Source organism: Hippopotamus amphibius, chromosome 5 (genome assembly GCF_030028045.1).
Source record: "Hippopotamus amphibius kiboko isolate mHipAmp2 chromosome 5, mHipAmp2.hap2, whole genome shotgun sequence".
NCBI classification, from domain to species: Eukaryota; Metazoa; Chordata; class Mammalia; order Artiodactyla; family Hippopotamidae; genus Hippopotamus; species Hippopotamus amphibius.
Genome location: NC_080190.1, coordinates 1,252,265 through 1,265,765, shown reverse-complemented (window position 1 = coordinate 1,265,765; position 13,501 = coordinate 1,252,265). Strand labels below are relative to the sequence as shown.

Below are 13,501 nucleotides of genomic sequence, written 5' to 3'. Positions count from 1 at the left end.
GGGCTATGTACAGCCGACCGGTGGCAGGAGACCAGAGCACCCGTCCCCCAGGCGGCCTGCCGGGGGGCCCCCAGGAGAGCCTGGGCGGGGGCCACGTGCCTCCCCCCGCCATCGCCTGGGTGGCTCCCGCCCTCCAGGCCCACCGCTCGACCACACTGACAGCCTCTTGTCACCATCTGCCACCGAAAGCCGGAAGGCAGACTTGGCGGTCAGACTTCCGGGGAAAGTCCGGCCAGGGCACAGCAGGAGCCGCCGGCCTGGGCCTGTGCTTGGACGCGCCGGGCTGCTCGGTGGGAAAGTCGACACGGGGCCTCTACCAGCCGCCCGCAGCCCAGTCCCTCGGAGGCCCTGAGTCTCCAACACGACCTGAGTTGACTCCACGGGCAGGGGCTGCCTAGCTGCTCCCGGCCGAGGGGCAGATGGCACCGCACACGGGCAGGACCGAGCCCGCCCTCTCGCCATCCGCCGGGGCCTCCGCCACCTCCCCGGGCTCAGGTGCAGGCAGGGGCTCACTTGCGGGGTCCTGGCTCCTCTTCAGCCTGGGGGGAGACACAGGATGGGGCTTCATGCCGCTGCCCACCGGCCCAGAGCCTGCCCAGGGACTGCCGAAGCGGGCCCCTTAGGAACACGGCTCGGGGCCCCCACGCGGACCACGTGCCGGGCATCCCTGCCTGGGCAGAAGCCCCTCTGGCCACGCTGGCTCAGCAGGGCCTGTGGGCACACAGGGCGTTCCAGCCCAGCACCCTGTCTGGCAGCGTGTAGCCCTCGGTCTCAGAGTGGCAGGGCTGGCGAGTCTCAGCCCGTTTCCAGGCAGAAGCTAAAAGGAGACCTAGCGTAAGCGCAGCTTCTGTGGGTCAGCAATTCTGCAAAAAGCGCTTGGCCAAGTCCCGTCACCATCCAGGCCTTGCCCTCCAGGATGACGGCCAGTGTCCTAAACCAGCATCCACGCATCGTCCTGCTCACCTTCCAGGCCAGAGCTCAGAGCCGCCTCCTCCAGGAAGTCCTCCTCTGCCCCTCACCCCACCAGTCCTCCCCTCTGGCCCCACAGCACTGGGCCTCCACCCGCCACAGTGGCAGATGTCTTAGCTATTTGTGGCCTGCCAGCCAGCTCTGCCCCTTTTGTCCCACAGTCCCTGAGTGACTGAGGGGTGTGGGTGGATGTGGCTGCAGGGGCCGCCCAGGACGTCGTCTGCCCTCAGCTGAGCAGTCCACCCAGTGTCTGCCCAGGAGACTCTGGCCACTGGCTGGAAGCGCCCACATTTAGAACTGAAAGTGCCCAAGGAGCCCCTCCCCCACAATCCTGAACAGAGCCCTCCCCCCTCCCCCAGGACCACTGCTCAGATTCCCCGAGGAGGGCAGGGGTCAGGCTTCCCAGCCCCATGGATGCCATGTGGCTGCTGTGGCCATGAAAACCTCAGCCCACTTCCCCATGCTCCTCCTTGCCCCGTTACCGGCCCCCAACACGCACACTCACTTCTCTCTGTTAAAAATCACAAAGTCTTGCTGGATGGCATCCAGGCAGTCCTGAAGGTAGTCATTCTCCTGTTAGAACGACACACGAATGAGCGTAGTGGACCCCGCCAGGTTCCTCGCATCCCTCAGGTGGCTTCCTGGGCATCCCTGGTCTGCTTCTCCTCCGTGGCCTGCCCCCTGCACCCTGGCTCTCAGAGGAGCCTGCCGTCGGCTGCCGGAGGAACGGTGCCCTCAGGCAGCCAGAGCACACGTGACATCTCCCGGTGACCCTTCGCCAGTGACAGCTGGACGCCCGGCCCCCTACCTCAGGGTGGTTGCAGTGTCTGCAGAGCCACTGGAAGCCACACCTGGCTTGCCTTCCCCCCACCCCCCCCACAACCGGGTCCTCCCGGTCACATGACCCCGGTCCCCAAATCCCATCTGAGGGTCTGCTTCTGGGGAACCTGCCTAGGAAGCTCGGCCCCAGGGCCCGTCCCGAGAAGCAAACTCTCAGGACAGGATCCTGGAGTTGGGTCCCACACTGGCCACATACGAGGAGTGCGGAAGGTCCCCGGCAGGCGGGTGACCCCGGTTACCAAGACCCTCGCCTCCGGTGTGTCGGGAGAGGGGGCAGGTGGAGGGGCTGCGCGGGGACCGCGGCTCAGGGTGGTCGCGACTGGCCCCGTGGGCGCGTGAGCCACAGACTCGGGGCCGCTGGGTAGGTGAGGCGCCGCTGCCGGTCCCCACGCAGCCTCCCCCCCGTAGCCACGCTGCGTTGACTCTGCCCGACTGCAGGCTAACGGGAGTGTCCTGAGCAGGTGAGGCAGGCCCGGCTCAGCGCTGACGGCTGGTAGGGGAGGACAGTGCACGCTTCAGCCTACAGAGGTCCGTCAGCCCTGGCTCCGTGCCGGTGACCCACGGGAGGCGCGCAAACTCCGGCTGGAGCCGGCTCTGGACCCCCGGCTCAGGCCACTCAAGGGCGAGGGCCGAGTTCACGGCGGGAGGTGAGCCCCGACGCGTGGGGACCGAGAGGGGCACGGGCGCGGGTGAGAAGGGGCTCGACGGGGGCGGGGGTGGAGAGACGCCATCAGCGGCTGGGGGCCGGCGGGGGAGGCGCTGCCCTTCACCCTCGCCCCTCCTCCCCCAGCTCGCCCGGGCCAAGGGGTGCGCCTGCCCGAAGAGCTGCTCGGAGGGTCTGGGCAGCGACGGAAGTGCACGGTGTGGACAGCGACGTGCCCAGGGAGGCTGTGCGGTCAGCAGGGAGCTGTGGCCGCGCCGTGCGCCCTGCCCGGCTCTGGCGCCCTTGCCTCCTGACGGCACACGTGTGTGGTCCAGGGGCCTGCCGCGGGCTTTCAGAGCCCTTTGCCACACAGAGCCGGGAGGCCGTGGAAACGCATGTCCCCCAGGGGTCCTTCGCTGACGACTGCCGGGTGCAGGAGCAGGACAGCCCGCTTCCCTGGAGCGTGACCCACCCTCGGGCCCGCAGGTCAGGCCGCTCCCCTCGGACTCTGCCTGAAACCCAGCCTTGCTGCCTCCGCCGCGAGGGGTGGTTCCGGGTGCGCTGCCTGGGTCGATCGGGGCACACGATCCTCGGGGCAGACATCTACAGGCCATATCAAGGCTGATACCCAGCATCTGACCCCAGTGTCGCCCAAGGTGGGGCGTGACGAAGGGCCTGGGCACCGGGACCAGGCGCCCACCCCTAAGTCTGTCACAAATGACCTGCTGAGCACCTTGGCTGTAATTCCCAAACCCCTCAGAACACCCTGGAAATGCAAGGGACCCAGTAGCCAAACTATCCTGCAAAAGAAGAGCAGGTCGGGGGAGTCACTCTTCCTGACCTCAGAACTCGCCAGAGAGCTGCAATTGTCAAGGCAGCACGGACCCAGGAGGACAGACACACAGCTCAGTGGACCAGAACGGCAAGTCCATAAATACACCCCTACATTCACGGTCAATTAATTTTTGAAAATGATGCCAACCCGTTCAATGGAAGAAAGAATAGCTCTTTCAACACATCGCCCTTGGAAGCTTGCATGTCCACATGCAAAAGACTCAGGCCGGACCCCTACCCGACACCATCCATCAACTTAACTCAGAATGGATGCTAGACCCAAAGTGTAAGAGAGGAAACTGTAAAACACTTAGAAGGAAACACAGGAGTACATCTTTGTGATCTTAGGTGAGACAATGGTTTCTTAGAAATGACACCAAAAGCGTGAATAAAGAAAGAGGAAACAGACACATGGGACCTCCTCCAAGCCAGAGACTTCTGCTGCAGACCCTGCCAACCAGAAAAAAGAAAACCCCACAGACTAGAAGAAAATACTGACAAATCGTTTCCCCAAGGCACTTGTGTACAGAATATGTAAATAAATAACACTTACCAATCAATAATAAAAAAACAGAAATAAGGAGTGTGATTTCAGCTCTTTCAAATAAAGAACTCAAAGCCACCCCTCCCACCCTGACAGCAAGAAAAAACCTGGACGGGGGGGAACATCAAGGAGCTCATTCCCGCGGCAGCTCTGTACCAGCAGTGCCCCCGCCAGACACATCAGCAGCCCCGCAGGCGGGGGAGGGGATGGGAGCCCACCCACCTGCTCCCCGGGGAGTCCAGGCTTCCAGACAAGGCCCCAGCCTGGCCCCGCACTGCAGGGGGGAGAGGCTGACGCCCGTCTCTCTACCCAGGACCTGAGCCTGGGGCAGCACAGGGCCCCCCAGGCGTGAGAGGCTGCCTCCCAGGGCCTCCCCACAGGCTCCGCCGGGTCCAGGGGCAGGGGTGCTGCCGAGCGCGTACATGGTCGCTGCTGTGACCCCCGCCACCCACAGCCACACCCACAGCCCCACCCACACCCACAGCCACACCCACAGCCACAGCCACACCCACACCCACAGCCACACCCACACCCACAGCCACAGCCACACCCACACCCACAGCCACACCCACAGCCCCACCCACACCCACAGCCACACCCACAGCCACACCCACAGCCCCACCCACACCCACAGCCACACCCACAGCCCCAGCCACACCCCACCCCCACCCACAGCCACACCCACAGCCACAGCCCCACCCACAGCCACACCCACAGCCCCACCCACACCCACAGCCACACCCACAGCCCCAGCCCCAGCCACACCCACAGCCACACCCACACCCACAGCCCCACCCACACCCACAGCCACACCCACAGCCACAGCCACACCCACAGCCACAGCCACACCCACAGCCACACCCACACCCACAGCCCCACCCACAGCCCCAGCCACACCCACACCCACAGCCACACCCACACCCACCACAGCCACACCCACACCCACAGCCCCACCCACACCCACAGCCACACCCACAGCCACAGCCACACCCACAGCCACAGCCACAGCCACACCCACAGCCACACCCACAGCCCCACCCGTGCTGTGAGCAGCAGCCATACCCCGGGGACAGGTCCAGGCTGCATCCCCTGCTCCAGGAACACCCCCCACTTTAGGAAGCGGCTGACCTGAGGCAGGACTGCGGGGGCTGAGACGGGTGAAACCATGTCCCCGCAGTGGGGTCCTGGCCCCTGTTCCTTGGAATGTGGAACAAAGTCTCTGCAGATGCCACGGTCAAGTGAAGGGCAGGTCTCCCTGGACCAGGGGTCCCACCCCGTGTGACTGGTGTCCTCGTGAGACGAGGAGGCAGACACACCCACACGCGTGCACACACACACCCACATGCACGCACCATACACACGCGCACACACCCACACGCGTGCACCATACACACGCACACATGCGCGCACACATGTACATACACACGCGCGCACACGTGCACACACACAGACGGCCCCATGGCCACACCTGAGCTGGGTGAGGCAGGAGGCCCCCGCGCCCCGCCCCTAACCCCAACCCCAGCCGCAGCGCCCGTGCTGGGGAGGAGGGAGAGAGGGGCGGGCGCGAGCGTCAGGCTGGGCACCAGGGGCCCCGCGCTCACCGACTGGGAGCTGTCCCTGCTGCTGTCCCGAGACCTGGTCTTGGCCAGACGCTTCTTCTTCTTGTGCAGCGGCCGCGACTCCAGGATCATCTCCTCCAGCTCGAAGGTGGGGTCGCAGTGCAGGCGGCCTTTCTGTGGAGGGCGGTGCTAAGCCCGGCGCCCGTCCACGCGCGCCCGCCCCGGCCACCCCGGGCCCGTGGGCTTACGTTGGGCACGAAGCCGGGCTCCACCTTCTTCTCGCTCAGCTCAGCCCACAGCACGTCGGCCAGCGCTGGGGCCGCCTGCACGTCCTGCAGGCTGCACACACGGTGCTTGGGGTTCACGGTGAGCAGCTGCAACAAGGCCCCGGTCAGCCCAGGGCCCACGGCCCCGGGGCGGGCCTCCCCGGACCCGCCAGCAGGCGGCAGCTGCGGCCTGGCTAAGCGCTCTCCCGGCAGCAGCTGGGAGCCTCCAGGAGGCCCCCGGCGGCCACGCGTGCGCGGAGAGCATCACGCCGCTGCCTTCTCGGGGGAGACACCAGAGAGCCCGTCCCAGGCGTCCCCAGCCCTGGCGCTTGGATCCTCCTCTGGGGGCCCAGGTCCCACCTCGCGAGCCACCCGGCAGGTGTGGGCACAGCTGTGTGGGGTGAAGGCTGTGTTAAGAGCCCCTCCCGGGGGCTGGGGGAGGCCTCTTGCTGTTTGGCTGCACCTCCAGGGCCAGAGGCCTCCAGGCGGCAGCCAGGAGCTGCCCGGCAGGACCCCGGGTCCTGAGACAGGAGCTGGGGGCGGGCCGGGCCACGCGCGTCCAGCTCGCCCTCTCTCAGCCGTCCTGGCCCGGCCTGGACGCACCAGTGTGTCTGAGGGGCGGCTCTCTGAGTGGGGAAGGCTGGGCAGCTGAGGAGCGGCCCCGGCCCAGCCCCAGACCCCGGGGGAGGCGCTCGACGGCAGCCCCACAGGCCTGGGTCCCTACCAGGCGGAGGTCCCCGGGCTGCTGCCGACACGTGCTCAGGACCTGGGGCCTGCGGGGGGCTCTGGGCTCTTCTCTGCTTGCTCGCGGAGGGGGTGGGGACAGGCTGCTGGCAGCGGGCAGTGGCTGCCCACCTCCAGCAGGAGGAGGGGGCCCAGGGGGCCAGAGCAGGGTGGCGCCCTGACACCCGGCCGCACACACCCTCCCTCCAACACACGCGACGGGGTGAGCTGCCCCGAGTCCGGGCCTCTGTGATGCGGAAGCAGGTGGTGAGGGTTCAGCTCAGCTCCGCCAGAGCTCACGCGGGCCGAGCTATCACAACAGGACCAGCGCCTGCGGCCGGACCGGGCTGGGAGCCGGGCCAGAGAGGGACACGGACGCCTTCCCCAGCCCAGGGTCTCCAGGCTGCCCGCCCTCGTGTCCAGCCGGCCTGCGCTCCAGGCAGGGGCGGGGGGGACTCACCTTCCGCAGCAGGGCCACCATCTCCTTGGACCAGGTGGGCACGTACTGGACGCTCACGGTGCTGAAAAGCTGCACCAGCGACTCCACGGCGTTGCTCGAGTGGATGTCGTAGGGCCTCTGGGCAGAGAGGCAGCGCTGCAGCAGGCGCCTCGCCCGCCACCTGGGGCACACCCTCCCCGCCCCTCCCCCCACACACACCGGGGCAGGCTCAGGGAAGGCCCCGGGAGACCAAGCCTGCCCTGCGGCTGGGGAGGTGACCAGAGAGGCCGCCCATGGGCTGGGAAGGAAGCGCAGCACCCCCAGAGGACCTGGTGGATCGGCCGCAGAGGGCAGGGACCTGCCTTCCTCAGGGCTGGGGTCCCATGGGGCAGCTGAGGATGCAGAGGCCCCCACGAGGGGGTGGGAAGGGCCGCTGGTGACCTGACGAGGCCTCCAGCCTCCTGGGCTCCGGCGCTGGCCAGGCTGCGGCCGCTGCGGGGAGAGCACAGGGACCCACCGCACAGGAACCTCACAGGACGTCCCGAGGGGGCAGCCCTGCTGGACGGCTCTCTGCCCGTCCCGCCCTCCTCCAGGGCAGCCTCGCTGGCGGAGAGCACAGACCCCCCTGAGCACCGGGGGTGGGACGACCTCATCCCTCCGGCACCGGGGCCACTCCCGGGGGACACAGTCAGCTCAGGGTCTGGGGGCGAGCCCACCGGACAGAGGAGCTCCGTACCCATCCGCGCAGCAGCTCATAGGCCATCACCCCCACCGACCACCAGTCCACCTCAAAGGAGTAGCCGGTCCCACCATTGACGAAAGACTGGAAGATCTCCGGAGCTTCACAGGAAGACAAGGAACAGCTGAACATCCCCAACAGCAGGCCCCGTGACCCCAGCCCCGGTGACCGCAGGGCCCGTGACCCCAGCCCCAGTGACCGCAGGGCCCATGACCCCAGCCCCGGTGACCACAGGGCCCGTGACCCCAGCCCCGGTGACCACAGGGCCCGTGACCCCAGGCCCAGGGCTGGAACTTCTGACCAGGCCCAGAGACCAGGGCTGCCGCCAGAGCTGGACTGGGAAGCTGCCCTCAGTGGTCGGTCCCTCCCTCCCCACTGACCCCACAGCCTGACGAGGACCATGGGCTCTCTCATTATCAGACCCAGGACGCATATCCTCACGTAGATGCTTCTGCCCAGATCAAGAGCGGCTGTTCTTAACAGCCAGACCCGTCACCTGCTGCTGCACCTTTAGGGAGGTGACCCGACCCCACCAGCCACAGGCCAGGGTGGGAGGCCGGCCGGCGGGCCGGCAGGGGCCACGCCAGCCAGGCGGCGCGCAGCTCACCCATGTACGGCTTGGTCCCGGCCAGCGCGGTCGCCCTCTCGCCGTCCTTTATGATGGTGGCGATGTTGAAGTCGGTCAGGTGTGCGTGTCCTGTGAGGAGAGAGGACGGCGGGCCTGTCCCAAGGGGACAGGTCCTGCGGGCAGGGGCGCACAACCCCCGTGGCTTTGGCCTCACGCGGCCTAGGCTCACCTCGCTCATCCAGGAGAATGTTGTCGGGCTTCACGTCTCTGCAGAAACAGCAGGAAGCAGGGGGGTGAGTCCCGAAATCGCGGCAGGGCTGTGGGTTCCCACGAGCTGGGTCCTGAGACCCCCTCCCCTCCCGGCAGCACCCTGGCAGCGCTGCGTGAACCCAGCCCTTCACCTCCTGAGGCCAGATGGTGGGGAGAGTGCCCGGCACCGGACCCCGAGGCGCATCAGAGCCCCCGAGGACAGAAGCAGAGGCCCCGCGCCCGGACCCCCGAGGGGGAGCCCGCTCCCTGAGCCCCGAGGCTGCCCAGAATCACCGACTGGGGGTCGGTGGCTCCACCAGCTGGCCTCAGGCCTTGCTTTCCCGACCTCTCGGCACTCAGGAAAGGTTCGTTGCCTGAGCCACGACCAGATAACAACCCCCCAGGCAGAAACGCAGAAATCACGTCTACGTCACTGCACACCACGTGGGATTTTGTGTCTTGTTCTGTGGATGCAGCTTTCTTCCTCATTTCATCTGCCTTCAGATGTTAAAATTAGTTTGAATTTGCCAGAGACGTGCAGATGGGTGGGGGCAGGGACCCTGCCGTTGAACAGACCAGGTGAAGCTCCCCTCCCCCCATGGAGGCCACTGGCCCTCTGTGCCCGGCCTCAGCTGGGGCTGCTCAGACACAACCCACCCCAGGTGGACATCACATGTGCAGCCGTGGGGCTGGCCTTTGAGCCAGGCACTGACCAGCCTGGTGCCACACCTGGGAACAGGTCTGCGGGCAAGGGCAGGGCAGAGCACACATGCTGGGGGATGGCACCCACAGGCCTGGGCACCCCACCCCGACAGGTGTGCACACACCTGTGGATGATGTGCTGACCGCGCAGGTAGTCGAGGGCCAGAGCCATCTCGCAGATGTACAGCCTCACCGTGTCCTCGGAGAACTGGACGTTCTGCTGCAGGTGGTAACGCAGGTCTCCCCCCAGCAGCAGGTCCACGACCATGAACATGTCCTCCTCGTCCTGGAAGGAGTACCTGTGGGCACCGGGGGAGGACAGAGTCACAGCTCCTGCCACACCTGAGAAGCCCCCCCAGTAAGGGCCCTGGCCCCAAGGCTGCTCCGCACCCGGCACTCCCAGGAGCAGGGCTCTGTCCAAGGTGCTGACTCCACCCCTGCTCGGGAGCCTTCCAGAGCCAGAGGCCTCGGGAAAGACAGAGAGGCCCAACCCGATGGGAAGTCCCCAGCTGGGGCAGAGACACCCATGAGTGACTGACGGAGAGTGGAACACAGCACTGTCTCTGGGCCATTTGCCTGCTGCCCTGGTTTCCTCTTCTCCAAAAAGGGGATAAAGATACGTGCTTTGGAGGGTTGTTAAAGAAGAAATTGAGACAGTGAGGAGAAATGCTCAGGTAGGGCTGGGCAAGGGGCCAGCTTCTAACAGCCAGCAGCTGTGGTGATTGTGATGGTGGTGGTGGTGATGGTGATGGAGGTGATGGTGGTGGTGGTGACTGGTGATGATGGTGGTGGTGGTGATGGTGGTGGAGATGGAGGTGATGGTGGTGGTGGTGATGGTGGTGGAGATGGAGGTGATGGTGGTGGTGGTGATGGTGGTGATGGTGTGATGGTGATGGAGGTGGTGATGGTGGTGGTGGTGATTGGTGGTGATGGTGGTGGTGGTGATGGTGGCAGAGGTGATGGTGGTGGTGATGGTGGCGATGGTGGTAGTGGTGGCGATGGTGGTGGTGGTGATGGTGGTGGAGGTGATGGTGGTGGTGATGGTGGTGGTGATGGTGGTGATGATGGTGGTGGTGATGGTGGTGGTGGTGGTGATGGTGGTGGAGGTGATGGTGGTGGTGATGGTGGTGATGGTGGTGGTGGTGATGGTGTGATGGTGATGGAGGTGGTGGTGGTGGTGGTGATGGTGGTGGATGTGGTGGTGGTGGTGATGGTGGTGATGATGGTGGTCGTGGTGGCGGCCATGGTGATGGAGGTGATGGTGGTGGCTGTGGTGGTGATGATGGTGGTGGTGGCAGCGGTGATGGAGGTGGTGGTGGTGGTGGTGGTGACTGGTGATGATGGTGGTGGTGGTGATGGTGGTGGAGGTGGTGGTGATGGAGGTAATGGTGGTGGAGGTGATGGTGGTGGTGATGGTGGTGGTGGCAGTGGTGGTGATGGTGTGATGGTGATGGAGGTGGTGGTGGTGGTGATGGTGGTGGAGGTGATGGTGGTGATGGTGGTGGTCGTGGTGGCCGTGGTGATGGAGGTGATGGTGGTGGCTGTGGTGGTGATGGTGGTGGTGATGGTGTGATGGTGATGGAGGTGGTAGTGGTGGTGGTGGTGATGGAGGTGATGGTAGTGGTGATGGAGGTGATGGTAGTGGTGGTGGTGGAGGTGATGGTGGTGGTGATGAAGATGGTGGCAGTAAGAAAACAATGGTTTAAGGATCTCCTTCCACTTTGTAATTTCTTCTGTGAGCTTTCAGAGGTGACTCTTCGTGTTAATCAATTGACTCTTTCACAAGTAAAGTTACAAATAATTCTTTTTTCGTATCATGTTCCTCTCTCTGCCCACCAGAAGCCACAGCTGTCCTCATTCTTGGGCTGGCAGGGTTCCATGGGGGGAGGAGGGGCTGGTCTCACTGCAGGCTCCCCCACTCCCCAGCTGGTCCTGGTGCCCAGTGTGTGGAGGAAATTCAGAGTTAGGCCCTAAAACTCTCCCTCCCTGACTTTAGTGCCAGAAACTCTGTGGATCACAGGCATCCTCTGTGGGGAAGCCCGGGCTTCCTGCCAGCCGGGGAGCCCTGCGTTAGTGCCGTGTGTGCGTGTGGCGGGGGGACACCTGGATGGCTGCTGGCCCCAGGGCACCGGGAGGGGCGGGCGGAGCGAGGGGAGGGGCGGGGGGGGCGCCTGGGCAGGAGAGGGGTTGCCCCGCCAGCTCACCAGAGGTTCACCAGGAAGACGTGCTCGATCTCCTGCAGGATCTCCAGCTCCCGGAACACGTTGCGGACCTCATCCCGCTCGATGCACTGCTGCTTGTTCATGTACTTCATGGCGTACATCTTCTCCGTGTCCCGCTTCTGCACGATGCACACCTGGGGGCAGAGGGTGCGTGAGCACCGCCGCCGGGACAGGCACCGTGGCCAGCGCGACACTGAAACGACCAGATTTCACGTCTTTGGTGGGACACGTCTCCTGGGCAGAGCGAAGCCAGCAGGACCCGTCCCAAGAGCACGGTGGCCGGGGGGCCGCGGGGCCTGCGTGGAGCCGCGCCCCTCACCAGATGAGACCTGGACGCCCCCTTCCTGAGGCTCAGGGCAGCCACTGGCTCGGAGGGTTGATGGGGCGCGAACGAGAGGACCCGCGTCGGGCGCCCCGCACCCGGGCAGCCCAGGAACGAGAGCTGCTGTTCCCAGCAAGCATGGGCCACCGTGCCCGTCGCAATGGGGACGCTCCCGGTGACGCGGCCCCGGCACAGCTCAAACCCCAACCCTCTGAGCAGCGAGCTGCAGTGTCAAGGAGCAAGGTCCATGCTGCCAGCACAGCACTAACTGCTTGGCGGGGGACCAGGGTGTGGCGTAAGAAGCACAGACCAGGAGAAACTTGGGCTGGGCTCCCTCGTGGCCAAGGAGCAGCAGTCAGAACCCGGACAGAGGGACACCAGGGTTGACGCACAAGATATTGGGCTGCAGAACCAGTGCCCCGCCCGCCACTCAAGGGGAGAGACCCCCCACCCCATCCCCACCCCAGGGCAGATGACCACAAGCCACTTCCCACAGCCTCCAGCCTCCAGATCGTCACGGAGTGGGAGCCAGCGGGGGGAGGGGCCTGAAGGAAGTGGAAGATTCTGGAACTCTGGTTTGGGGGAGGGTACTGTCCCAGGTGCCTCACCCAAAGGGAGGTGGCCTGGAACTGACCGGACATCTCAACGGGCACCAGATCTTGGGCCAAACCTGCTGGAGCCAACCCTTTGGTGAAACCCATGTCCCTCACACAGGAACGCACCTTAGAAACGCAGTGGCTTTTCCAAAGATGTTCTTCACAGGTGAACAAACTGTTTATAACACTTTCGAACTACCTTATAGATAACATCCTTATAGACACGGGCAAGTAAGTGCAAAGAAATATCACACAGCCACTGGAATAACATTTATAAAGGCTTTTAATGATGTGTGACAATTTAAACAATGCCAAGCGAAAAGGTCAAGCGACATTATTTAACGCCAACAGTGCAGAGATGACGCACCAGTATGGGCAGAAGCCAGCCCGGCGCTCCAGCAAACAGAGCAGCCACGCTGGGGGCGGGGGCGGGGCCCGCTGAGCCCCTCCCTGGGTGCTGTTCCTGCAGCGTCACGGTGGGGGCATCCGGTGGCAGACGCTGGCGGAACCCCCAGGCCCAGGCCCACCCACGCGGTGAGTCCCGGACACCCACGTCTCCCTGGTACAGCAACCCTCACGGGCGCAGCGGCGGTTTCAAGGTAACGCCACGCGCACCCCCGCGCTGCCCACAGGCAAAGCTGGCACGTGACACCCACGTGCACGGAAGGCGCCTCCTTCAGGTCTGAGTCTGCACACCTCCGAGCCTGCCCAGCCCCCACCTCAAGCCCACCCAGGGGCACAAACCCCACCAAGGGCCACGACGGCCACCGAGACGCCTGTGAAGCCCGCCTAAAGCTGCCTCGCCGGGGCCGATGTCCCGGGGAGACCCTGGCTCAGGGACACTGGGGGGGGTGGCCTGAGACCTGCGCCGTTTCCTGCATCCAGTGATGCCGTGAGACACATGCAGCCCCGTCAGCGACAGGGCTGTGCAGCGGGACGCCTCGGCCCGCGGGCAGGCAGAGGGCCGCTCTGACACCCCCGCGGCTTCCCTCCCCGCCAGAGGGCCCTGCCTCCCACGTCTGGTCCTCCCCTCAGGCCCGCCAGCTCCTCCTGGGCCGGCCGGCGGCCTCTGAACTCAGCTGACCCTCCATCTCTCCACCCGGCTTGCGACTTTACGAGGAGTCAGTGAGGACGGTAGGTGAGAGCCTTCCGCAAACCCTGGTGGTCAGGGTCACGTCCAGGCCTTGTGCACGCGTGTCCACCCAGGGCCGTGTTCCCTGCTGGGACCAGCTAAACGAGGGCCCCCGAGGCTGTCCACGTCCTTGTCCCCAGACCCTGTGAGCTGT

At 65.2% G+C, this 13,501-nt stretch overlaps 1 protein-coding gene across 1 annotated transcript in view; it reads right to left on the bottom strand.

Annotated features, from left to right (window-relative positions):
* Window positions 1–309: 309 nt before the first annotated feature.
* Window positions 310–13,501, bottom strand: part of STK32C (serine/threonine kinase 32C) — an 81,670-nt gene continuing 68,478 nt past the window's right edge. The window contains exons 3-12 of the mRNA XM_057735721.1: window positions 11,280–11,431; window positions 9,201–9,374; window positions 8,354–8,391; window positions 8,164–8,253; window positions 7,554–7,657; window positions 6,839–6,955; window positions 5,638–5,763; window positions 5,432–5,563; window positions 1,475–1,542; window positions 310–539 (exon numbers count right to left, since the gene is read on the bottom strand). Coding sequence (XP_057591704.1) covers window positions 395–539; window positions 1,475–1,542; window positions 5,432–5,563; window positions 5,638–5,763; window positions 6,839–6,955; window positions 7,554–7,657; window positions 8,164–8,253; window positions 8,354–8,391; window positions 9,201–9,374; window positions 11,280–11,431 — 1,146 coding nt within the window. The 3' untranslated portion in view covers window positions 310–394. The remainder of the gene's footprint in view (window positions 540–1,474; window positions 1,543–5,431; window positions 5,564–5,637; window positions 5,764–6,838; window positions 6,956–7,553; window positions 7,658–8,163; window positions 8,254–8,353; window positions 8,392–9,200; window positions 9,375–11,279; window positions 11,432–13,501) is intronic.